The following is a 26,421-nucleotide window of genomic DNA, read 5'->3' as shown; positions in this document are numbered from 1 at the left end:
CCAGCAGTGGCCGTGCCTCTGAGGTGACCGCATAAAGACAGGCCCCCAGAGGCGTGGCCACCCCCACGCACACAGGCACGTGGACAAGCAACACAGGCCCGAGGCTGGCATGGAGGGGACCAGCTCTCCAGACTCTGGAATGTTCTATTACACAGTGGTCAGGCCTGGCCATACAGATCCTTGTGCACCCCGTGAAAACAGTGACACTATCCTGAAGCGGGCCTGGGCCCGGTAAGCAAAGTGGGGTCCACACAGGAGGTGGCGTGTAAAGCCCAGTCACCGCCTATCTGAGCAGCTCGGGTGCACGCGGGAGGCAGCTTCTCGCTTGGACCCATGGCTGCATCTGAGTGCCCGTCAACATGTCCCTCCACCCCAACAGGTGCCGTGGGGACCCTCAGAATCCAGACGGGGAAGCACGTGGGAGGGGAGACCCTGGGGAGCCAGGATGCCCTGGAAGCAGGACCACCAGGGGTCCCTTTGCAGGGGCTGTGAGGAAGAGGCCGCTGAGCAGAGGTGCAGGAATGGGCGGGGCTGTAGTCCCACCTGTGGCACGGACTACCCAAGTGGGCCTGTACAATGTGCCTCTGTGTCCCCACTGTGCAAGGGGGGGCACCGTGAGGCTGTTGGGGTGCACAGTCTGGGAGAACCACTTTGAGAGGAGGGTTGGGGGGAGCTGGCTGGCCCCCAGGGACTGGTCACTAGCCGGCAGGAGGTTCGTGGGGAGGCTGGGGAGCCCAGGAATGTTGACTCCAGAGGCCCCGACGGCCTGGCTGGGCACATGGGAGTCAGCTGTGAGCACAGAGCCCATGGCTGTCCCGCTGTGCTCTCCTTATGCACTGCTGCTGTCCGGGTGGCCTGGGAGGAGGGGCGCCCCGTGGCTGTGGGGAGCTCGGGGGGCCAGCAGGGAGGGCCTCAGCCTGCTGGCAGCTCCTTGGGCACCGGCTCGGTGCTGAGCAGCTGTCCACCTGGAGGAACGCGCCCGGGCTCTGTGGGAGAAGGGCTGGGGGTGCCTGCTGTGGGCCAGGCAAGGCCACTCCCATTTCAGGCACTCAGCCCTGGCTCTGGCCGAGGGGCTCAGCGCTGTGGGCATGGCGTTTCCCATCCACGGGAAGAATTCATTTGCACAGAGACTCGGCCCGCTTTGAATAAGGCTTTTACTACAGGGGACAACCCAGGGGATGAATGTGGCCCTCTCCACGTCCTGCTCAGCTGTGAGCCGGTACAAAGCGCCCAGTGCTGACCTTGGGGAAGGCCACACAATGGGCTGGTGGAAACTAGTTCTCTCCTCCCACTGTTGCCTGGGGCTACAGACAAAATGAAGGCAAAAAATGCACGCACCCGGGTAGGTGCTGACAAGGGGGCTGGTGGTGGCTGGGTGGTTGCTTGGAGACTCAGCAGGACGTGGGCTGGTCCGAGGGCCTGGGGGCCTCCTGCAGCGGCACCAGGTGCCCCCACGAGTGGCCAGCACTCAGGCTCACCTTCAGGGGCACCTGTGGGCAGCAGCAGCGGTGAGGACCAGGCCCAGGCTAGCATTCCCGGCTGGCTCCCAAGCCCACATGCAGGTGGGCATGGGCCCCTGGTGCTAGGAAGCCACTTGGCCCAAAGACATGACTAGACGCGGCCACAGCGCACCGCTGGGGACAGATGCACGCACATGCTCGCAGTGACAGGCAAACGGGCACCCCCAGGTCATAATACCTCAACCATGGCTGAGCTCCCAGCTGACCTGCCAGGGCCTCTGTGCCAGGGAGCAGGCCTGCAGGTGCCTCACGGGCTCACCACCTCAGGGTCCTGCTCCCTGGGGTCAGTTGGTTCTGAGAGATGCCAAAGGGGGGCCTGCAGAGCCCTCCCAGGGACCCTAACCTTGAGAGGGACCTTGCCAAGGCCCTTGACCATGGCTCAACAGCTCCCTCTTGGCAGGGAGGATGGGGGCTGCCTGTAGCTGCACAGCGGGAGCAGCCCCTCTGCTCCCTGCAGGACTACAGGTGGTGGTGGTGGTGGGGGGGGGGGGGTTCCTGGGCCTCCAGGAACCACAGGGCAGGTGCGGGAGGGCAGTAGCCTGGGGGCTCAGGTGCAGCGGGCAGGGCTGGGTGCCCTGTGTCTTGGCTCTGCAGGACTCTCCTCTGCCACCTGGGTGGTTCTGGCTGGGAGTGGCCAGCTGGGAGGAGCCTGGCAGAGTTGAGTGTGACCCGCCGGCTCCCCTCCGCTCCCCCACCCCCTCACCTGCAGCTGTAGCTCCAAGGCCCGCACGTTCCGCAGGGACTCCATGGTCCCCCTGACAAGAGCTGGAACAAAGTTTCGGAAAAGAGGGACAGGGGCAGCCCCAAGCAGAGATGGGGCCATCATGGGAATGCCCAGGGCCCAGCCCTGCCCTGGCCCCCAGGCTCCCCAGTTATTCCGAGGCCACGTGGTCAGCTGTGCTGGTGGGTCCGGCAGCCCCGGCATTACCCTGTGGCTGGTTGCACTGGCCACATCCCCAGCACGGGCCTGAAGGCACCTTAACTGCTCCAACCGTGGTTGCTGGGGGCGAGTTTCTCTGCTGCCGACCTCACCCCCAGCCCCAGGCTCAGCCAGTGGAGGCCTGGGCAGGTGGGGCTGGGGGCAGGACTGCGCCTTGGCCTCCAGCCCTGTCCAGAGGCTCTGGGGCTGGGAAGAGGAGGGAGTGTAGGGCAGCCCTGGCTGGAGCAGCGGAGCCCACCAAATGGCCCATGAACTTTAATGTGATGGTAAAGCCCGGAAGGGCAGCTCTGTGGTGCTGGTGGGTTGGCCCGGCTGCGTGGCCTCAGTCACCATGGGCCAGTTACCCTCCAGCCCTGAGAAAGGGAGCAGCCCAGGCAGGGGAGGGGTCAGCTGGCTCAGTGTTTCTCGGAGTTGGCTTGGAACTCTTTTGCCCCTTTGATCAATAAATATTTCATTCCATCCTACTAAGTTATCTGCAATTTTCGATACAAATATTGTGACAGAAAGACCCCCTGAAGGGGTGGGTACTGCCTTGTTCTCCCCTCCCTGGCTCTGGGATTAACCTGCCAACTCCCTGGGGACCGGTCTCTGGGTGCCTGGGTGGGACAGTGGCTACCCGAGGGCTGTACACCGAACTCTGTGGCTTTGTTTCCTTCTCTGTGCTGTGCACAGGGTCATGGCGGGGGGCAGGAGGCAGGGGTGGAGACTGGGGCATGAGGCTGCTGGGTAACTGGGAGGGCAGGGTAACTGGACTCCCCCGCCCCTCTGGCCTGCACATCAGGAGCCCTGCAGAGGGGGCCACGGCCACGCTGGGGAGCTTCAGGGGTGTCCAGGTGCTTCCTAAGGGCAGGAGGCAGGACCTTGGCCTCCCTCACCCTACTGGGGAAATACTGGCTGTGCAGGGAACCACCCCCCAAGGGATGGAGTCCCCTCTGCAGGATGGAGTCCGCACACTTAGCATCGAGTCCCCACTGTAGGACGGAGTCCGCACTCTAGGACCAAGGGCCACAAGGCCAGCAAGTCCGGAAGGGGAGTCCCCATCATCTGAGAGCCCTGATGCTGAGGCAGACCCCAGGGAGGACTGGGACATGGCCAGCATGGGGCACGTCCACTCAGCACGGGGCAGGGAAGTGGCCCGGATTCCCACAGGGGGCAGACGCCAGCCAGCCAGGGGAGCCACATTAGCTATCCGGGACGTCAAAGCAGCTTTGTGCTACCCAGGCTCACCTGCAAACTCTGGAATCTGGGAATCTTCCACCTCAAATAGCAGCTCATCATGAATTTGGGCGACCAACCTGGAAGACATGGCGGTTTTGGGGGGGAGTCACCCTGAGATGTGGCCTCTGGATCCCATGCTTTGCATGGGGCACCATGGAAGATTGTGGCACAGGGTGCTCTAGAGGATGTGACTGGGTGGGGAGTGGGAAGACCTGGGAAGACCCCTGCTGCCTGGGGTCCCCTGACTGTGACCAGGAGAGTCTCCAGGGAAGAGGGGAGCACAGGTTAGAAGTGACCCCAGCCCCTGGATCCCATCACAGGGGGCACCTGGGACACCCAGCCAGGACTGGATGTAAATGTCTTCCCACAGAGTTGAGGCCACCAGACCTCAGCAAGTCGCTGCTTGTGGGTCTCAGGAGGGCTTAGGCTCAAGTGACGGGGGCCAGCAGGTGCATGCATTCTGTGGAAGGTGGGATCTGGGCTGACGTAGGTGCTTTGGGTGGATGACGCCTTCCATGAGCTGTGGCCCAGGGCAGAGGAAGGTGGCTTGCTCTGTGCACTCAGGGAGGGGAGGTGTGGTACAGGTGACCCACAGGAAAGATGGGGGACATCAGGGAGGGACCTGTGTGCTCTGCCCTTTGTGTGACTTGCTGTCTCCAGGACAGGGGCCTTCGAGGTCAGAGGCCACGTCTGGTCCTTGTCATTTTGCAGGCCCTGTGTGGGAGGGAAGAGGCGGCAGGCAGAGGCTCTAGGAAGGCAAGGCTGCCCAGGAGATGTGCGGTGAGGCCCCCCGTGCAGGGGTCGTGGCACGCCCCGCTGAGAGAGGGAGCAGCTCTTCCAACCACAGGGCAGAGATGAGCGCTGCTGCCACGTCCGGGGGGCCCCCGGCTTTGCCGCAGGCCTTCCTGCCGGTCCTGCGGGGAGAGGATCTGGCCGAAATTCTGGGCTGCCCTCTGGAAGCCAGAGCAGGCTGGTGGCATGGCCCCCGGTGGGGTCTTTGTTCCCACGGGATCTTTGTTTTCAAATTGGCAGAAACTCAGAAGAGGCCCTCGTTCCTTCTTTCAGATTTAGCAGCATCAGCGTTCACACTTCTTGAAATGACGCTGTGAGTTCTGAGCCACCAGTGTGGCAGCAACCTAAGAATAGGCCTGAGTCGTTAGTCAATTTACACATCGCTCCCACAGCTGACGGCGACATTCCCGGACGTCCAGCTGGAAACGGGGGCACGAGACAGGAGAGGGGCAGCTGAGTGCGCGAGTCAGACTCCGCTGCTCCCGGGGAGTGACTGCCCGCTGTCCCGCTGTCCTCCACGACACTCCTGTGAGCAAGTGCGCTCCAGCAGAGCCCGGCCTCTTCGGCGCCCGCCACTGGCCTGGCCCTGTCATCTCCCTGTCACCGCCTCGCACGCTTCCTGCTTCCCCCCTCCCGGCCTTAGGAGCAGGCCCGCGGCCGCCCTGCCGTCTCACAGGGTCCAGGCTCATTCAGGCCGCTCCTCACTTGGCCGAGTCTCTTGCCTCCCGGACCCCTGGCTCCTTCTCTGCTTGTTTCTGAGGCCGGGAGATTGAGTGCCGCACGGTGGTGAGCAAGGCCTGGCCACGGGGCGTCCTCGTTTGTTGCTGCATGGCGAGGTGGCCAGAGGTCAGAGGGTCCCCCTGGTGGCGAGCCGATGACCCCGTCTTCCACAGAACACCCTGCATCTTCCTGGCTATCCCTGCACCCGAGGGCAAAGGAGTGGATGAGGGCCTTCCAGAGGTGGCCGCCGTCCAGAGCGGAGGAACCAGGCGGGTCTCCTGGTCCTCTCGGTGCCGGGGACACAGTGTGAACAAAAGCTGTGGCTCTGCGGCTTGGGCTGGGAGGGACATGGGTGGGCTCCGAGCCTCAGTTTCCCCTTGTCTACACTCATGTGTTAGAGCCAACCGTCTCTGAAGCTTCTTTCTGACTCCGACATGTTCTGAAACCTAGAAAGGCCTTTTCACAGAGGCCCCATGTCCTGAGAGGCCCAGAGGCAAGCCCTGAGTGTTGATGACTGTGCCAACAACTTGCAGCTGGAAGCTTGCCTGCCTTCTTGCTCTGGGCCCGGGGGCTGCGAGGGGAGGCTGGCCTGTGGCTGCAGGCCATGGGGGCCTGGGGGTGACTGGGTGAGGCTCTCCGGGTACCTGCTCCGCTATGGACAGCCACGAGCCTCTGGTGATGCATTTCGTGACCTCACACATGGCTTGCAGCGGCCTATTCTAAACTCGATCCAAAACTTCTCCCATTGCTCCGGGAAGAAGAGAGCTGGGTCAGAAAGGCCCCAGATTCCACACTGAACTGCTTTGTGTTCTAACACAACACTACACGTTTGCTATGGGAAGCATTTCCCAAGACAGTGAAGCCTGAGAGAAGGGCAGCTGGGTGCCAAACCCCAGAGCAGGAAATGTTCATGCTCAGCTCTGGACTCCGTTATCTAAGAAGACCCTAAGTCTTCATGTACCATCTTCCTTTATCAATCCCACAAAACCCCAAAATGGATCAGACTTCTCTGGACTATGGTATCACAGATGCAGAACCATGGTGTGGCCTTCAGTTCTGGCCGAGGTGGTGAGCTACACAGGCTCATGCCCCCTCTTAAATGTACCCTACAGAAAGCACACCAGGGGGCAGGACGCAGGGAGCAGGGGACTGGAGGCCCAGCATGCACTGGCGTGTGTGGGGGGCGGGGAGCAGACGGACATGGGGGCAGGAGAAACTCTGAGAGGAAAGCGTTTCCCATTCTGCTCTTGCCTCTGCCCCCGCAGTGGCAGCAGAAACCAGAGATGTAGCCCAGACCCCGGTACGGCAGCATATCTCAGACAGCCACCCAGCATCGCTCCTTCCCAGGCCCAGGCTGGCAGCTGCGGAGGCTCCTTCCCCATGCTGCTTCTCCCTGAGGTGGACGGTGGGTGGGTCCGAGGTGGGGTTTGGGACAAGGGCTGCAGAGGGGGCTGCTGGGTGGGTCTGTGGGGCTTGGGGACAGTCCTCTCCCCAGCCCTTCACTAGGATGCCACCCACACTCCCTGGCGGGGCCTTTGCCCACTGCACCTTTCTGTACAAAATCGCTGGAACTGCCAAAAAAAAAAAAAAACCACCCAGGTTCAAACATCAAAATGAACAGTAGGAAATCTGTGAAGAAGGAGAAGCCTTTTTAAGGAAAGATGAAGGACTCAGATATGGACGGCAATCATGCCTTGAAAAGTAGAACAGTATCGAAGCCAAGATGAAACTAGCCTCAGATGGAAAAGGGTCCCGCTGTGCAGGTGACATAGGTGAGCATGACCTCCCACCCTTGGTCACAAGCCAGAGAAGCAGCTGCCTGGTCCTGTTGCCTGGGAAGGGCTCGTCTGCAGGGACAGGCCCCCTCCCGCCTGGAGACCACCTCCAGCGACGCAAACAGACACGCATGGGGCCCAAGCAGGGAGGCCCAAGCAAGAACACAGCTTCTGGGCTCTGACACACTCACTTCTCTGGGGGACTTACAGGGACCCGCCAGGAAGGGGTCCCGGGGCGCTGGAGCAGAACCCACCCCCTGCCACCACCTGCACTGGCGCCAGGACCTCGGGCGGCTGCCAGACATGGTTCTGGACCAGCAGAGCTGGACAGGGGCTCCTTGTCACCCAGCCACCTGGATGCTCTGCCACGGAGGCAGAGACAGAAAGTGGAGATAGCTGTGGCCCAGAGGCAGCCGTGGTTGAGCCCCCATCTTAGAGATGCATCTGCACGCTGGCTCTGGGGCCGGGGCTAGGTGTCAGGCACACTGGGTGGTGGCAGCAACAGGCACCGGGAATGGGGCCAGTGTGGAGTCTCCATGTCCCGACTGAGGGTCAGTGGGGTCCGCCCACCTCAGGTGGGCAGCTGCATGGGATGCCCCTTGGGCTGGGCCTGCAGGGGCTCACACGCACCTGGGGAGATGCATTTCCACACCAGCTGAACCTCGAGAGGCCTCCTTGTGCCTCCAGGCGGATGGCCCATCGTTATTGCAGCTGCTGTGAGCTGGCCACTGGGCACTTGGCCCAGCCCGAGTTGGGAGGCAGGGGCTCTCCTGGGAGTGTGCTAAGAGGAGCTTGGGCCCAGGGGGCCCCTCTGCTTGGGGTTCACGGGAAGTGGCAGGCGTTGCTTTGCTCCTGGGAGGTGCGTGCGCATGGGCCAGCCACGGTGTTGACTCACAGAACCACAGGCCTCCCACCCAAGCCCTGAGAAAGGCAGGTCCACGTGCTGGGTCAGGCCCAGGCAGGCTGGCCACTCACTCACTGACCTGGCTGTCAGGGTTGGGGAAGCGGCCACTGCAGTGAAGACGTGGATCATGGCCATCTTGCAGAGGTCTGCGGCTGAGCCTGTGGGAATAAGTGGTTCTGTTTCATGAACAATGTGAGGTCTAGGGCCCCACAGCAGGGACTTGGCCAGCACACTCAGCGAAGGCCCGGCTTAGTTTTCTATGCTGTGGGACGCGGGACCCCACGCCTCACAGGTGAAAACAACCCAGATCTACCACCTCATAGCTCCTGCCGAGCAAGAACTCAACCCGTGTGGCTGGGTCCTCTGCTCGGGGCCTCACAGCCTGAGATCAGTGTGTGACCCCACCAAGTCCTCATTTGGAAGCTCACCTAGGGAAGACCCACTCCCGAGTGACCCCAGGTCATTAGCAAAATTCCTTTCCTTGCCATGCATGAGTGAGGTTCCTGTGTTGCTACTGGCTGCTAGCTGTGGGCCGCATGTTCAGCTCTTGGAGGCTGCGCTGGGTCCTTGCCATGGGCTCTCTGCCCAACATACAGTTTGCTTCTTCATGGCCAGCTGAAGGGCACCTACTACAGTGAATCCCTGACCCTGACCCCTACATGGTCTTTCAAGGGCCTGCCTGATTAGGTCAGGCCCACCATGGATGCAAACCCCCTTTTGCCTTGTGGCTTGACCGAATTGTGGGAATGATACCACATTCACAGGTTCTGCAGAATCTAGAATCCTGCCCGCTGCACCAGCTAACAGAGTGACCAGGCAGGGGCGTGCACTCAGTCTTCCAGCCATGTGGCCTCTTGACTTCGCTGTGCTCAGCTTTCCAGTGGATCAAATGGGGTTATGATAGAGCCTCCTAGATTTTGGTAAGGATAAATCACATGTCAGGGCTGTGTTGGGCACTCTGCAAGGCGCTGGCCAGTGTAGGGGACGTGTCCATTCCAGTGCCAGGCACACAGCAGGTGTCTCAGTAATGGAAAACAGACTGAAGTTCAGGTTTCATTGTGGTTTGAAATTGCTTTAGCTCTTCGTGTTTCCCAAGGTTCACGAAGAAGTAAAGGTTGTTAGTCCATGGACTGCCTTGCTCCACTGCAAGGCTGAGCCTTCAGGCTATGGGCGTCCCTTTCCTAGCAGAGCGGCAGACGTGGAGGTCTGGCCTCTGAGACCGCTGCGGTGAGGGGCTTCAGGCGGGACAGGGAGCTGTGCTGGGTGGGATGTCAAGAAAAGTGCACGGGGCAGGAGAGACAAGGGTGGGGAGGCGGGCGGCAAGAGAGGGGCCGTGGGGGAGGGGAGGCCCCAGAGAGGCGGGTGCGTCACGGCTGGTCAGGTTGGCTGATGGGTCAGAGGCAGAACGTCCTCGTGGGCACTGGCCACTGCTTCCCCTGGCACCTAGTTCAGCTCACGCAGATTTCCGTTATGTGGATGGACTGGATGGATGGCAAGCCACTTGCTCAGAGACACACGTGTGCAGGGAGGCCGTATCCACAGCAGCTGGGTGCCCTGGTCGGCTTCTCACGTGAAGATATCTCGTGTGTAGGTCTTTCTGGAAGGGCTCTAACATAGCTTTGGCATCACCGAGCACGTGCCTCGCACACATCTAGGGAACAGACACGTGGCTGTGGCCTGACAACGGCCTCCTACGTGAAAACCCACCATCTCAGGATGTGGAGGGCTGTCACTGTCCTCAGCTCCTGTCTGGCTAGTCACACTGGGAGACAGGACTCTGGAAGACTCTCTACTGAGCCCAGACCGATCCTAGTAATTGTTCTGTCAGCTGCCACTGAGCTTCCTGCTGTCCGAGCAATGCATGGGGGCTGTCTGAACTCAGTGCTGCCGTGTCCCCCTCTCTGCAGGACTTGCGGGGACATGATCCCCACCTGCTGCTACTCCAAGCCACCTGCTCCTCGTGGGCTGGGGTCCCTGGCTGCTGTCCTGCCTCAGAACCCCCCTCTGGGGGCAGGTGGTGGAATCCTGCCTTCAGGCCTCATGTTTGGGCCCTGGGGGCCTCGGTTCCCCCTTTGTGACCTATGGGGTCGCCAATGGGATGACACCTGACTCCAGGCTGCCTGGGGCCTCCCTGGGACAGCTGGTGGCCCACGGTATGTGGAGCCCGGAATTATCGCTCTCCCTTTTCACCTCTACGCAGAACTATTTGAGGGCTGTGGTTAGAGATGGGAGTCTTCATAACCAGGGGCAGACGGGGTGCCATCATGTCTTCCGGCCGCCTGCTGCTGAGGCTGCAGGATCCAGGAGGGCCTGCTGGGTCTGGAGGCCTTGCTGCAAGGTCTTACCCCTGCCAGGCATGAGGGGCATGGCAGAGAGCCCCAGGCCAAGAGTGTGGGGACTGAGCTCCAGGTCTCGCCCTAGTCCTGGCTAGAGAAACTCCGAAAGCCTCAGTTCCCTATTCAGAGGTCCAGGAGAGTGTTGCCTGGGGGAAAGACCACCATGTCCTGAGCACCTGCTGAGCGCCAAGTGCTATTTCACTCAAGCCTCCTGTGTAACTGCCAGTGAGTACAGAAGCAGGGACTAGCATCCAGATAATCTGGGGGGTGTCACTCAGCCGTGCAGCTGCTGAGAACCCATGGTAGGCGGCCCCAGGTGCTCTGCGTACCTTGCACAACGAAGTTCACGGCCTGCCGCTCTGCTTGCGCCCGGAGCTGCCGGTCTTGTGCGCGGACCCTCGGCAGCGGTCTCCTCCTGCCCGTGATGGATGCCACATAGCCTGGGTCACACGAAGGAGAAGAGAACATGAGGCAGAATTAAACAGGCTGTGCGGCGCCCTGGTGCTCCCCTAGCCTCTGTGGGCATGGCCTCCCCCACATGGGGTCTGGGGCCCCTAGCAGGACTCCTCCTCTGCCCACGGGCCTCCCAGTCTGTCTCGGGGCGAGTGGGTTCTGTGGTGGGGAAGCAGGGCAGCTTCCTGGCAGCTCTGCCTCCTGACTTCTGGCTGCAGTCACAGGTCACAGAGGACGGGGAGGGCAGTTTACAAAGGCTGTTAAAGGCCACTCGTGGGGCTCGGGTACAGAAGGAATTCTGAACCATGCGGCAGCTGGGATAGGGAGAAAGGCATTCATCCCTAGTCTACTCAAGGAGGGAGGGGCCACATTCTCACACAAAGGCAGACCCAAGTCTTGTGGAGCCCGAAGCTTCATAATTTTGCGGTCTTTTTTTCTTTTTCTTTTAAAAAAGATTTTTATTCATTTATTTGACAGAGACACAGCGAGAGAGGGAACACAAGCAGAGGGAGTGGGGGAGGCAGAAGCAGATCTCAGCAGGGAGCCGAATGCGGGGCTCCATCCCTGGGATCATGACCTGAACCGAAGCAGATGTTTAATGACTGAGCCACCCAGGCGCCCCTCCTTTCTTTTTTTAAGTAGGCTCCACACTCTATGGGGCCCAACACAGGGCTCCATCTCAGGACCCTGAGATCACCACCTGAGACGCTCAACTGCCTGCCCCAAGGTCCTCCTGAAGAAAACGAACACAGGGGCACCTGGATGGCTCAGTCGAGCCCCGTGTCGGGCTCCCCACTTGGCAGGAGGCCGCTTCTCCCTCTCCCACTCCCCCTGCTTGTGTTCCCTCTCTCGCTGTGTCTCTCCCTGCCAAATAAAGAAATAAAATCTTTAAAAAAAAAAAGAAAAGAAAACGAACATAAACATGTCGTGTTGGGTGAGTATATTCCTGACCAGTGAGGACTTGTGTTTTATTGGGTGTTGGTGAGATTAAATTCTCCACTCAGGATTTCACACATCTGAGGACTGGAAGAATTTCCCACATACGTCATAATTACAAAAATGACAATGTACGGAGCACCCGCGTAAAGCCACCTAATAGTGACAGGCGGTGAGGACAGGGCGAGAGCCCTACTGCTCACAGACGCCTGGCAGTGTCTGCTGGCATGTGTCTGCTCTGGCCCCTCAGGGTCAGGCGTGCCTACGCAGAGAGCTCACGTGCACACCCGGGGGCCCGAGCCCCTCTAGTCAGCAGTCCGTGTTGCCTCCTTGGCGTCTCTTGCCTGTGCGCTCCGTCCATTCCACCTCAGATGCTGGCAGAGGTCCCGTCCCTTCAGACGGCTCCCCGGGGCAGTGGCTTTGACTTCCACCTCCCCGGCCAATTGATCTCCCACACTCCTGGACTGATTTGTGCAAAATGAACCCCAGCTTCTTCCCGCGGCTTGTGGTGTGCTACGCAGGGTCTGGGCCCACTGGCCTCTCTCTGGCCTCCGGGCTGCCCCATCCACCTGTGCACCCCAGCACCGCTCCAGGCTCTCCCGGCCTTTCCTGTGGTAGTGGCTCAGATGTCACCCCCCGGGAGGCCAGGGCACACGGTGCTCTCCAGGGGCCTCCCTCTGTCTCTCTCTGCACTGGCATCCTGCTGGCTCCTTCCGCCCCTACAGTGCTGTCTGCTGGCTCCTTCCATGCCTACAATCCTGTCAGCTGGCTCCTTGTGCCCCTGCAATCCTGTGTGCTGGCTCCTTGCGCCCCTACAATGCTGTCTTTCGGACACTGTCTGCATGTACTTGCTTACTCGTGGGTTATTGTGGCTCTTAGATTGTGGCCCCGGGACAGCGAGGAGCTCGTATCACTGCCTGACCCTCAACGAATGTGTGTGGAAGATTTTAATGATCATTTGAGGATCTTTCTGCCCAGAAGTGTAATAGTGGGTTGAAGGGCACGCACACCCCACGTACGGCCCTTCAAGAGCTGAGTGCGAGGAAGGGAAGCAGAGGTGGGTGGTGGGGAGTGTGCTGGCTCTGGGCTGGAGCTGCCTGGGGGTGGGCCCAGCCTGCTACCACCTGTTAGCTATGTGAACTTGAGAAGCTACTTAATGTCTTGGTGACTCGTCTTCTCCATCTGTAAAATGGGCAAGGATACCACCCACGTGGAGAACTGCAGTGAAGCTTCCATGAGTTACTCTACGGAAAGCCACTGACAGCGTGCCGGCACCTTCACTGTCTTCTGTCTTCAGTGATTCTGTCTCCATATTCTATCACTCTTCTAACATTTCCAAAGTGGGTAGTCTTATTTTTCCCTTCGGTGAGGGTGCAGGTGGCCAAGGCGGAGGCTCACCTCCCAGGTCCAGGGAGCTCGCTGGAAATGGGAGCAGTTTGCTGGCTTTCTTGTGCCCCACACCAAGGCTGCAGGGAGCTAGGTGCTGAGTGTGGTCAGGGCCCACGGGGACCCCGCCTGGGGCTGCTGCCTGGATGCACGGTCAGGCCAGGAGGCCCCTGGGGAGGGCCCACCGGGCGCTCCAGAGAGGAAGGTGGCCAGCAGGGCCTGGCAGAGCTGGGACAGCCTGGAGCCCGAGGGATTCCGAGGGAGCGCGGCACGGCTGTTAGGAAGGCTGAGCCGCTGGTGCCGCTTCTCCTTCCCTACAGCGCGAGCGAGCGCCCCTCTGCCCCCTTCCCTGCTTCATGATTCCTGCTCCCGCTCATCTCTCTCTTTCCCCTGCTTCATTTCACGTGCTGCTCTTTTCCAAACGTCTAGGGTTGACTACAACCCATTTATGTTCACAAATTTCTTTCTTTTTAAAAATATGCTGTTAGGGCACCTGGGTGGCTCAGATGGTTAAGCGTCTGCCTTCGGCTCAGGTCATGATCCCAGGATCCTGGGATCAAGTCCCGCATCAGGCTCCCTGCTCCTTGGGAGCCTGCTTCTCCCTCTGCCTCTCTCTCTCTGTCTCTCATGAATAAATAAATAAAATCTTTAAAAAAATATGCTGTTAAAATATTCCTGTACTTCTAAGTGAAGGATCGGCGTGGCCGTGCCCCAGTTTTCACGGGACAGCCTCTCACTCTCATTTATTTCTAAGATGTTTGTAATGCTCTTGGGATGCCTTCTGATTCTAAATCATTGAGGAGTGTGATCCGTTTCCAAACAGGTAGATGGACGGATCGCATTCCATTGTGGTCACATGACATGTTCTAGTTGATAGTCTTTGAAATTTGTGACCACACTGGTGAAATTTTGTACATATACTACGTGCTTTTCGTAAGAGCATACATTCTCCATTTTTAAGTGCAGCGTTGTATCTCTAGCTGCCCATCTACCATTTTCTGATGCAAGATTAACTCAAGCAGACCCTGGCTCTGGACCCTTCTCACCCTGGAGCCTAGGGTCCCATTTTCCGCTCACCCCATCCCCTTCCATCTGCCCGCCACCCCCCACGGAGCAGGGCCAGGAGACCAGGGGTGGCTGCAGGTCATCAGGGAGGGGAAGGGGAGTCTGCAAAGGCTTTGGCTGTGTCTGGCTCACCTGTCTGGTGACACTGGGCAATGGTTGTTTGGACAAAGTCCTTGATTTTCTTGTACTTCTGCAAAAAACTCTCCAAAAACTGGGCAGCCTCCTGCACAGTAACTCCAAGGCAAGCAGCAAGCCGCTCCTTCCCTGTGTGGACAGAAACGCTCAAGATCAGAGGCGAGCTTACACCTGCGGGGGTCACGAGCCACACTGCCCGGCAGCGGCCACCACACACAGAAGTGAGCCCGCAGAAGGGCCCTTGGAAGACACTGTGAGTCCAGGGTCTATGTCTTCTGATCAGTCAGGATAGTGTTGGTTTTGGCTTTCCAGCTGAGTTCTCGGTGCCACTCAGCCTAGACTGGTGCCCGGTCTCAACAATACGGGCCAAGTGCCTGGCAGGCATGGAGGTAAAGCTGCCAGTAAAGTCCCTCAGCCTGTCCAGAGAGAGAGCTAACTCCAGAACTAGGGGACACTGGAGAGGGGCACAGAGGGAAAGAGCAAGGGAGCGTTCCATTGCCAAATCATGAGAAAATGTACTTAGGAGATGCCATCCTTGAAATTTTCCTTTTGAGACCAACACTTCTGGTCCAGACCGATACTTGTTTCCTAGAGGATGCAGGTATTCTTGTGAGTTTTTTTACAGCAGGATCTCTGGTCAGGATACCACCCGGAGTCCCAGCGCAGCCTGTGGGGAGCAGATGCTGAGGCCACACAGACCTGGGTCTGAGTCCAGCTCTGTCACGCACGGGCGGCGCCGTGTGGCCTTGGGGAAGTTATGTGACCTGCAATCAACCCTGTTTCTTCACCTATGACTCAAGAACACGAGTCCTTACCCCAGGGTTGTTAAGGGGACACCTCTGGAGGAAAGGGACTGATTAGGCTCAGATCCAATCTTCTCTTTAGCCAGGCTGCCCCTAGCCCGAGTCAGCTGATGCTTTCAGGGGTCTGGACGGAAACTGTTCATATCTTGGGAGAGTGAAGGGGCAGATGTTTTCTTCCACAGCTTGGCTATGGAGAGTGGGAAAGGCTGTGCTCCTCCGTCCTTGCTCTCACCAAGCTTGCCAGACTATCCCACGTCATTTGGACAGAAACAAAAGAACTCCACTTTCTGTATTAGAGCTTATTTAAGACCATGTGATAGCTTCATGAATAGAGTCCACTGAAATAATCCATCTCTAAGGCTTTCTTTCTAGGACATTCTAATCCCTGCCCCTCTGCTATGTCACTCTAGTGGAAACCTCCATCGACTTTCAGAAAGGCATCAGATGGTGGCTAGACACCTCTGGCACATCTGGCTTAGTGGAACCCTGAGTCTTCTCCGCTAAGTCCTTTCTCATGTCTAACTACTGTTAAGCTGAGTCAGTGAACTTTTTATTTCTGACATTGTAGTTTTCAGTTTTAAGAATTTCCATTTGGTTCTTTTTATTTTCTGAGATTTCCTTTTTTTCCCATTCATTATGAGCATGTTTTCCTTTACATCCTTCAGCATAGTTATAATAATGGCTTTAAAATCCTTTTCTGCTAATTTCAACATCTGGGTCATCTCAGGATTTGCTTCTATGATGGCCTTTTCTTTTGAGTATGGATCAAATTATCCTATTTCTTCATATGTTTAGTAATTTTGGATTAAATCCTAGATATTGTGAATGAAATGTTGTAGACACCCGACTCTATTATGGTTTTTTTTTTTTCAGGAGTATTGATTTTTTTTTTTTTTTTTTTTTTTTAAGGAGGCAGTTAATGTGGCTAAAGTCAAACTTTGAAATTTGCCCCTCTGCAGTGGGAAGCAGCTGAAATCTCAGTTCAGCCCTTTCAGCCTTAGCTGCGCTGTCTGAAGTCTGCCTACTTATGCATAGTCAGGGGTCAGCCAGAGGTTTGGGCAGAGTTCATACCCAGAATCTAGTGTTCTTTGGCTTCTTTGGCTCTCTTTTCTGAGCTTTTCCCCTCACTTTCCAGATTCCCTGGTTGCTTCAAACTCTGTCCTCTGTTTCTTCAGGCAAGTGAGACTATGGATTTCTGTTGGAGTGTTAGCCACCCATCACACTGACCAAGGTCACCCTGAATCATTCCTCCCAAAGGTCACTTTTCAGTACCCTTCGGGAGTTGTTTATTATATTTTTTCCATAATTTATAGTTGATACCTGTGGGAGAGGAGTCTGCTGGGGCCTGCTCGGCCAGTGCACAAGTCACACTCCTCCTTCTCAGTATGTGTGGCCCAGAAAGGATTCCTTTCCTGTACTGGGTAGAGATGTTGGGAGGTCAGAAGGGCAGCAGTTGGCCGAGGTCCTGCACGTGAAGAAGGCTTTTTATCAGAGGAACAAAAAATGCAGTGACTGCAAAGGAAGAAGACAGAGACTGGGAAAGAGATGGAGGGTCTGGACAGTTCTCTGATTCTTGCTCCTGCACCCTTCCGTGGGCCTGTCACACTCAGGCACCTAAGCAGGATGGCCGTTGACACCATGAGGGCCTGTGTTCCATGCTTCACGGAGAGTGGCCCCTTTCACACAACTGTCCTTCATGCTTTGGTTCACTTGATGGGGTTTCTGCTCTTTGAGATGTAATTGCAGGCAGGTTTGTCCCCCTGAGAGCAAGCACCCCCCTGGTGGGAGCACAACCAGTCCTAATCTCTGAAATCCTAGATGAGCGCGGGATGTGACTCTTCCCACAGACGGCGAGTTACGTTGTGTGCTTGTGAGCTGCATCTTTAGTTTTACGAAGACCGTCTTCACTCCCTTTTCTCCAAGTGTTCTTTGGCCCCTCGCATTTTTGCTAATAGTTTCTCCCTCTTGTCTGTGGCTCTGGGGCCTAGTGAGCACCTGGCACGTTGTGGCCTCCAGGAGTGCTGGCTGCTCTCACCAGAGCAGCCCCGACTAACTCTCCACATCCTTCAGAACCAGCAGCCTGCCCTGCCTCTCCCGGCCCTACCTGGCACCAATGACTCTGGGGCATTTGTCACTCAGCGATGTCCTCCCAGGCCTGCTTATGCATTTCTGGTGACAAATGTCAGCCCCTAGGAACAATGGGTGCCTGCTGATCGAATATGATTGGACGTGGAGGCAAACTTAAACGCTGAACACCTTGAGGAGAATCAAGGGTTCAATGGACTCTAGGAGCAGTGGGAGCTCAGAGCAAGACGCAAGCGTGTCTGGAGGGGCCTCAGAGGGGCCATGAGCAGGACTGGGCTAGCTAGGGTGCATTGTTAGTTGGCAGGTGGCTGACGGAGGGGCAGTGAGCCGGCAGTCACCCCTTTGGGCGAGACCCCTGAGGAACAGCGGCTCTGTGGTGGTCACCATCATTCTGGCAGCGATGGCCCTTCTGGCAGAATCTGGGGGAGGGGCGGGGACCAGGCTGCCCCACCCGTGGGCCACAGCGGGGCCCGCACAGATGTGAAGTCCCTCTCGGACCCCTTCTCTGCTCATGTCACAGTGCTGCTTCTCCTCAGCTCTCACTGTGGTCCTCACGCTGACTGCACCGACCCAGGAGGTGCCCCCAGCACTCAGAGTAGCCGCTTCCAGACCCCCAGTGAAAACACATCATCGCAACCACGAAAGCCAGCTGGTGGGAAGCGTCTGTGCTGCGTTCCCAGAGGGCCCCCAGCAGCCCAGGAGACCCAACGGGTTCGCCCGACAAGACTCTGGCTTCGCCCGTGGGGAGGACAGCACAGCCATGTGCCGACACCGGCAGAGGCTTGGTCATCTGTGGTGGAGCTGGCCCGTGACAGCGGGAACAGCAGAAACGGAGGCTCGGGGTGGGAACTGTGTCACCATCAGGGCTAAAAGCAGCCAAATTACTCTTTTCACCAACATCATGGCTGATGACTCACTGCTTATTTACCAAGTGGAGCTCTTTTCCTCTCCGGCAAAAATAAAGTGCATACTCCAGAAGGTGCCAAACCGACAGAAGTGAAGACTGACTTGGGTGCATCCTGCCGTCTGCATGAAGCTGCGCCGAGTGTCCCGCACACTCCCGCCCATCGCTTGCTGGCAGCTCCAGCCAAGGTGGCAGCCCCACCACCGCACACAGATGCCTGTCGCTTGGTGCTGTGTACGGGTGCCGGAGTGGTGGCTGACGCCAAAGATGAGAGTCGGCTGGTGCCAGGCCCACTCCAACAAGCCAGCTCTTCACCGACTGGGAGGTGACTAGGGCACAGAGGTGGAGGGACCTTCCTGCAGAAAGTCACTGATCCAGGAGGGACAGAGTTAGGACTCCAGCCCGCGCTGCCTGCCAGGAAGTGGGGGCAACATTTTGCCCACAGATTCTGGAGCAAGGATGCGCGGCACCAAGATGTACTATAATTTGGGGGCAGGCTGCCCCCCGCCCCAGACAGTGGCCCAGGAAGGTTCAGGAGTGCAGCAGAGGGAGGCCCGGCAGAGGGAGGCCCAGCACAGGGAGGCCCGGCAGAGGGAGGCCCAGCAGAGGGAGGCCCAGCAGAGGGAGGCCCGGCAGAGGAGCCCAGGAAGGTTCAGGAGCGCAGCAGAGGGAGGCCTGGCAGAGGGAGGCCCAGCAGAGGGAGGCCCGGCAGAGGAGCCCAGGAAGGTTCAGGAGCGCAGCAGAGGGAGGCCCGGCAGAGGGAGGCCCAGCAGAGGGAGGCCCAGCAGAGGGAGGCCCGGCAGAGGAGCCCAGGAAGGTTCAGGAGTGCAGCAGAGGGAGGCCCGGCAGAGGGAGGCCCAGCAGAGGGAGGCCCGGCAGAGGAGCCCAGGAAGGTTCAGGAGCGCAGCAGAGGGAGGCCCGGCAGAGGGAGGCCCAGCAGAGGGAGGCCCAGCAGAGGGAGGCCCGGCAGAGGAGCCCAGGAAGGTTCAGGAGCGCAGCAGAGGGAGGCCCGGCAGAGGGAGGCCCGGCAGAGGAGCCCAGGAAGGTTCAGGAGCGCAGCAGAAGGAGGCCCGGCAGAGGGAGGCCCGGCAGAGGAGCCAGACCAGCCAGTCTGAGTCATCCCACCATCACCAGTGAGTTCAATTCTTTCAAACAAAGTCTCTTAGCCTGTTTCCCAAAAACTGTACACAAAATGTTTTCACAGGTAGGGTCAAAGGACTACACAGTTTGAGAATTTGTTTGGTAAGTATGTATTGTGCACCTGCTGTGTGCCTAGCCACAGGCAGAGCCAGCAGGGTTGCTTTGTGGGGCTCCACGGGCTGGGAGAGTGGGCGGCGCTCCGGGGGAAGCAGGGCGCTTCCTGGAGGAGGAGGTCGAGTCGGGCACTGCACCGGGGACCCAAGCTTGGAAAGGGGTGTGCAGCAGACTCTAAAGTGGCCTCCGTGGCCCTGCCCCCTGGTCTTTACGCCCTGGTGTGACCCTCCCCTGGGGGGTGGGCAGACCTGCCTCTAAGCAGCGGCACAGCAACAGTCACGGAGGTACTGACTTGGGATTGTGTAATAAGTGTGCAGCACCATCCTGCCGGCTCTGAAGAACACAGCTACTGTGCGGCGGGCTCTGCCTACACTGGGGGCCCCAGTGGCAAGACCTGAGGGCTGCTGACGTGCTCCCTGGTGGAGCTGCCGGTGAGACCGCAGCCCTGGAGACCCACGGACACCGATCATGAATATGTTACCGGAAGCGGATTGCTGATACAGTGGTCAAGGATGGCCCAGAAGGGGACAGCGAAGCCAAGAGGAAGGCGTGAGGGTGAGCTCTGTGGACTGGGGAGGGCCTGGACCAGAGCCGGGCTGGCCAGCGGGAGGCGTGTTCCAGACCCGTCCTACGCAAGTTGCTCACTCCCCGGCACCACGGTCACAATGCCGAGGTACAAGGTGGTTCTTAAAGATAATTGATGACACGTCTGCCTGGATGTTCTTGTGCTGGAAGCCCCGCCCCTTTTGCTGCCTTTCCTTGAGTGAACGAAGGGTCTCTGTGGCAGGGAGATGAATTCTCCTCAGTGTCTTTGCACGGGACTTGCTGCTCAAACAGGACTGATCCAAAGAAGATGGTCCACACAGCCAGATGGGCCCTTCCTTCAGGAGGGGCTGGCTGGCCTACAGCTCCTTCATACCCTCTCCCTTGCTGTCCTGAGGAGACGTGAGGTCCCACTGGTTCAGCATGACGTAGAGGGAGAAAAAAGTTTAAACAGAATTTAATAAGCCACGGTCAGGAAATCGGAGGGAGAGGAAGGGAGGCCTGCTCGGCCTCAGGCCCTGGGTGGTGGGGTGGAGGTCAGGTTAGGATGGGGTCTCCACGAGCATCTCAAAGCCCAGAAGTGGCCCCCAGCACAGCCGTGTGATGTAGGAGTGGGGCTACATGGTCGGGCTTCAGCCCTGCAGCATCCCTCCTGGCTGGGCAACCGTGGTCTACAGTCACTTCTGCGCCTCTGTCCTCTCAGCTGGCTGGACGCTAAAGGAGCTGATGGTGGTCTGACTGGTTTCTGGTGCATCTCAGATGTCATCAGGTTTTGTAAATGACACTCACAAACTCACAGAAGTGAGCTCTGGGGGCTCAAGAATGATGTCCCTAAGGCACAGCCACAGTTAAACACAGACACAGGACAAGAGCCAGCTCCATCCGGCCTACAGATGACACCGAGACTGGCCTGCAGCCTACCTGCTCCGTAGACTGCCGAGTACACCACCTTCTTGGTCTGCTCCCTGTCTGCATGTGTCACACGCTCTGGGGTAATGTCCTTCCTGTGTGGAAAGATGGCATGTGGTCAGGCCCATCAGCGTCCTGTCTGCAGAGGGGGCTGCATGAGTCCAAGCCACTTGCCACCTGTCATAGCTCTTTCTCTGCAGGCTCTTAACCATTTCAAACCTGTCCATGGGGAGGGGGAATTCAGCACCTGCCCATCTGGCTCGGCATGGTTCTCCGCACAGAGGCTGACGCTGAGGCCTAGCAGGCCACATTCCCGGGTGTCGCACACCAAAAACCGAAAGTGCTTCCACCAAAGGAGTACAAGCCAACTTGAGGAAAGCCTTCCCCCCGGGGCGAGGGGGCCTGGGCCTAGGAGCCCAGTGGACGCCTCCGAAGGCCGAGCAGGATGGATGAGCAGCCTCAGCCTTGCCTTTACAGAGATGGAGGGGCTGGTGGGCGAGCCCGTCCTGCGGGCGTGGTATGCAGAGGGTAAAGCTGACACGTTGAAGCAGCCCAGGGGCTGGTGGGCGCCTGGAGCCGCTCCTCCCTGCCAGCCACCCGCGTGCAGCCGTGAGGCTCAGGTGTACAGGGATCTCTGACAGCAGGCGCTTCAGATTCAGGAGGCGGGAAATAGAAAGGGAAAAGGGAACCTGTCCCAATATTCGTGGGTCGGCTCAGCTCTGGGCTGTGGGCAGCTCTGCCAGAGCCTTCACTTCCAGCTGACACTTGGCCTAGACACCAGCCCCAAGCAAGCCTGGGGTCTTCTTGGGTCTTTCCCGAGTGTGTGAGCTGCCCTGCGCGTGCATATGGCTCTCTAAATTTTCTGCTGTTCACAGACAGCTTTGAGGGCTCAAGCAGTTTTTTTTTTTTTTTTTTTAAGATTGATTGATTTATTCTAGAGGGAGGGAGAGAGAGAGAGTGGGTGCACGAGTGGGAGGGGCAGAGGGAGAGAGAATCTCCAGCAGACGCCCCGCTGAGTGTGGAGCCTGGCGTGGGGCTCGATCCCACCACCCGGAGATCACGACCGGAGCTGAAATCAAGAGTAGGGCGCTCCACCGACCAGACCGCCCCGGCACCTGGTCCCCAAGTTCTCCCCAGCTGCTCCCCCCAGGCTTTCAGTGCTCGGTTATTTGCCTTGCCTGTCATCCTGTACTTCAAGCAGATGTTCTCCAGCAGTGCCCCCCACTTGTCTGCCCCAAGTGAGTTCTGAGTTAGGAGAGACAATGCCTGTCGCCAGTCTGCTGTGAGAACAGACTGGATGCCAGTCTTTGCACCAAGGTCTGCTTGCTCCCCCTGGAGCCAGGCACCTGGGTCCCACGCGGGGGTGCACCAAGGGCAAACGCCACGAAGCTCTTCCACGGTCTGCGGTTGCCTTTTTCTTGATTCAGCATTTCCTTGGTTGCTGTAAACTGTTGACTGTTTTTCAGAGTTCTGACAAAGTTGGTTCTGACAGTTTTTGCTTGATTTTTTGATGTTTCTCCTGGGGGGACAGAACCTCAGAGACGCCTACTTTACCATGTTCACTGGCGTCTAAGAGCTCACTAATTTTTACCACGTGATTTCTAAGTACCAATGTATCCTTTGTGCTTTTTCCACTGCGTTAAGACATTTTGCCCACTTGTTTATCTCACCCTTGAACTTGATATCATTAACAGCTTTATTTAGATGAGAAGCAAGAAGCCAACATGCATTCATGCTCAGAACAAATATGTGTCAACTCCTAGGTCACCGTCCCCCCTCCCTCCCTTTATTTGGGAAATCCTACAGGTGCTCCAAGCCTGCTCGGCAAAGACACTGCTGAAAAACTTGCTGGGACTGGCTTTCCCTGTTTCTTGCCCAGGACCATCCGTGACAAGGGCCCAGAGAGACCCTCGGATGGCAGCTGCAAGGAAGAAGAAGGGAGCGTTTTAGAGCAGGGCGCCCACAACCAAGCACATAGGTGACCTCTCCTCAGTGCTGTAGAGTCAGGAGTTCTCTGACAAAGCAGCATTAAATGCTCCCAGAACCTGCTTCTTCCCAAAGTGTGACAAGATCCAAACAGCATAATCAATCAATAGATATTATGGACATGGAAAGAAACCATGCTCTGATAATAGAGAACATACTTTCTTCCTAAGCACATAAGGCACACTCAATAACCCACCATACATTAGGACACACAGAAAACATCAAAAGGTTGCACAAAGCAGAAATATTAAAATAACATTCTGATCACAGTGCAAGAAAACTAAAAATTAAAACCAAAGCCCCTCCCCGCAAAACAGAACAAAACAAAAAACCAAACCAAATCCCATCTACCTAGAAATAAAACAAAAAACACTTCTTTCAGATGACTTTTGGGTGAAGAAAAATACAAACAGAAATTATGTAACTTCTACTGAAAGCACTGTATGTCAGACCCAGTGGATTATATGTAAAGCAGTGAGGAGATTTTGTAGCCCTAAACACTTATTTAAATAACAGTGAAAGAATGAAAGGACAGTTGGCCCTTGAACAGCACAGGGTTTAGGGGTGCAGATCCCTGCACAGTCAAAAATCCAGGTTTAACTTTTGACTCCCCCAAAACTTACCTATTTATAGCCTCCTGTTGACAGGAAGCCTTACCCATGACATAACAGTCGATCTACACACATTCTGCATGTTACGTGTATCATATACTGTATTTTTACAATAGAGTAAGTTACAGAAAAGAAAATGTTATTAAGAAAATCATAAGGCAAGGAAAAAACTAAAAGAATTATCACAGATAGATGAGACTAAAGAGACATAAAACTAAATGCAATGTGGGATCTTGGACCAGGAAAAGTACATTAGTGGAAACACAACTGTAATTCTAATAAAATCTTTTAGTTATTTATTAGTATTAAAAAAAAGAAAATCATAAGGAAGAGAAAATACATCTACAGTACTGTCCTGAAGCAAAAAAATCCTCGTGTAAATAGACCCATGCAGTTCATACCCATGTTGGTCATGAGTCAACTGTACATAAACCAGGTTTTCAACTCAAAAAATAAGAAAAAGAACAACAAAGCAAATCAAAGGAACACACAGGAGGGAAATAATAAAGCTAGAATAAAGATGGGAACAGAAATTGATGAAGTAGGGAACAGCAAAACACTAGATCAAATTAATAAATAAAAATCCTGGTTCCTGTAAAAAATAAAATAAGACAAATCATCGGGTGGTTTAATCAAAAGGGAACAAGCACAGATATACAAAATAAGAAACAATAAGGGAAGGTAACTAAACATATGCAAGAAGTTAAAAAAATCCTAACAAGTTATTTTGCAGAACTCTATGCAAATAAATTTAAAAACTTGGGTGGACATGGACATTTCTTAAGAAAACACAGTTGCAAAAATTTGCCCCGGTAGAGACGAAAGTTAAACAGACCAGAGAAGAATGTCTAAAGAAAAAACAGAAAATTATTAAGGAACTACCTTATAAAGCCCTCGAGGCCCAGATGGTTTCAAAGGGGAGTTCTATCAAACCTCAGAGACCAGAGAGTTCCTAGCTGTCTAAATTGCTTCAGAGCATAGAAAATGAAGAAAAGTGTATTTTATTAAGTATGTGTAACAGTTATTCCAAAACAAGATAGAGTATAATAAAGGAAAATGACAGACCCTACCTCCTATGAATATTGATCAACACCTACTCCTAATAAAAACTCTTGGGAAAAAAGGGATTGTTGGATACTTCCTTAAAATTGTAAAACACACACCCCAATCCTAAAGCTGTCATTTTACTATATGGGGAAACACCAGAGGCATTCTTACTAAGGTCAGAAGCAAGGCAAGTGTCCTCACTACCTCCAATACTATTTAACATTGTTCTGGAAGTATTAGCCAAATTATCAGGGGCATAAGAATTGGAAAATTTGAAGAAATCTATCTCTAGTTGCAGATGACAAGGTAGTATTTTGGAAATCCCTAGAGAATCAATGATAAAATAATTCATAAAGTAGTGGGAAATAAAATTAGCATAGCAAGTCAATAGCCTTCATGTATGCCAATAACCACAGAATGAAGATACAATGGAAGAGAGGACCTCATTTACAACTTCAACGAAAAAGATAAAATACTTAGGAATAAACAACGAGAAATGTGTCACACCTATATGAAAAACCTTTAAAACTTCCTGAAAGACACAAAAGTAGATGTGATTGAATGGAAAAGCATCCCTTGTTCTTGACTGAAATGTTTCAACATCATTAAGATGTCAGCTCTCCCTACGCTCATTTGTGTATTTAATGCGATCTCAATAAAAATACCAACAAGCTTTCCCTAGAACTAGAAGCTAACATTCATGAGGGATATAAAGGCTCGCAAACAGGAGAGCCGCCCAGACGTTAAGACAGGCAGCAAACTCTGTAGAGTGCGGTGGTGTGGTAGGCACGTGAAGAGCCAGGGCACCAGAGCAGGACAGAGAGCTCAGGGCCAGACTCGACGACAGGCGGAAGTCCCCTGGAACAAAGACGGGATTCCTGGTACATGGTTCTGGGACTGCTGCAGAGCGGTGTGGAGAAGGGCACCAGAAAACACGGCAATCTCCTCTGTAACCTGGATGTAGGAGAAGGCTTTCTGACCGTGACTTCAAGTCTAGATGTGGAGAAAGGAAGGATGGATAGATCACCACCACCCAAAACCCCACGTCTTTTGTGTGGCATAAGATACCATAAGCGAAGACAAGAGACAACAAACTAGGAGAAAATATTCATAATATGGATCAGAGATGAAGAGCTAACACCCTTACGAAACACAATGTTCCCACGAAAAAGGATGAAAATGGCCAAGAGGCCAAAGCCAAGTTCTGTGTGTGGATTTCTGCTGGCCATAGTGGGGCAGGGCCTCCGGCTCCTGATAACTCAGAGGGATTCTGCTTTTGGGTGACGGGGTAGTGAGCCACCCCCACACCCCCCCAAGGCCAAGTCGGCTGACCCTTCCTCGTGCAGGAGAAGTGTGTGAAGCAGCTTAACACAAAGAAGGATGACTGTTTTGGGATGCAGGCTGAAGGCTAACTTGCAAGTGGAGGTTGGTGTGGTCGGCAGAGAGGGCCAGGTTTCCTGGTGCTTTCTTTTATTGGTTTCTAAAAATTAATTTATTCAAGTATAGTTAACACGTGATAAATTGCACCCATTTTAAGAGTACAGTCCAATGAATTTTTATTTTTATTTTTTTTTTAAGATTTTATTTATTTATTTGACAGAGAGAGAGAGAGAGCACAAGTAGGCAGGCAGGCAGGCAGAGGCAGAGGGAGAAGCAGGCTCCCCCGCGGAGCAGGGAGCCCGATGTGGGGCTCGATCCCAGGACCCTGGGATCATGACCTGAGCCCAAGGCAGACGCTTAACCGACTGAGCCACCCAGGCGCCCCAGTCCAATGAATTTTTAAAAAATGCATACACCTGTATCACCACCAGCACAATCAAGGTACAGAACATTTCTATCACTCCAAAATGTTGCCTTGTGCCCTCTGAAGTCAAACCACCCCCACTTCTGCAGCCCCAGGAGGTGCACATACAGTTACCACCACTGCAGATTAGATTTCCCTTACACGTTGTATCAGTGGAAGCATATGGTACATACTCTTTTATGTTTGGTTTCTTTCACTCAGCTTAATATAGTTCAAAAATTTTTATTATTGAAGAATAGTTGACATACAATGTTATGTTAGTTTTAGATGTGCAACGTAGTGATTCAACAATTCC

At 55.5% G+C, this 26,421-nt stretch overlaps 1 protein-coding gene across 1 annotated transcript in view; it reads right to left on the bottom strand.

Moving 5' to 3' along the window:
- Window positions 1–1,299: 1,299 nt before the first annotated feature.
- The window catches only part of LOC114196851 (DNA polymerase nu), a 97,667-nt gene continuing 72,545 nt past the window's right edge, over window positions 1,300–26,421 (bottom strand). The window contains exons 11-17 of the mRNA XM_028087656.2: window positions 20,691–20,773; window positions 14,178–14,309; window positions 10,535–10,645; window positions 7,949–8,027; window positions 3,688–3,755; window positions 2,224–2,285; window positions 1,300–1,490 (exon numbers count right to left, since the gene is read on the bottom strand). Of these exons, the coding sequence (XP_027943457.2) occupies window positions 1,392–1,490; window positions 2,224–2,285; window positions 3,688–3,755; window positions 7,949–8,027; window positions 10,535–10,645; window positions 14,178–14,309; window positions 20,691–20,773 (634 nt within the window). The 3' untranslated portion in view covers window positions 1,300–1,391. The remainder of the gene's footprint in view (window positions 1,491–2,223; window positions 2,286–3,687; window positions 3,756–7,948; window positions 8,028–10,534; window positions 10,646–14,177; window positions 14,310–20,690; window positions 20,774–26,421) is intronic.

Source organism: Eumetopias jubatus, unplaced genomic scaffold, assembly GCF_037043125.1.
Source record: "Eumetopias jubatus isolate StellerSeaLion01/CBP00866 unplaced genomic scaffold, mEumJub1_p1.0 scaffold_2, whole genome shotgun sequence".
NCBI classification, from domain to species: domain Eukaryota; kingdom Metazoa; phylum Chordata; class Mammalia; order Carnivora; family Otariidae; genus Eumetopias; species Eumetopias jubatus.
The sequence above is the reverse complement of the archived record's forward strand: the minus strand, read 5'-3'. Positions and strand labels throughout refer to the sequence as shown.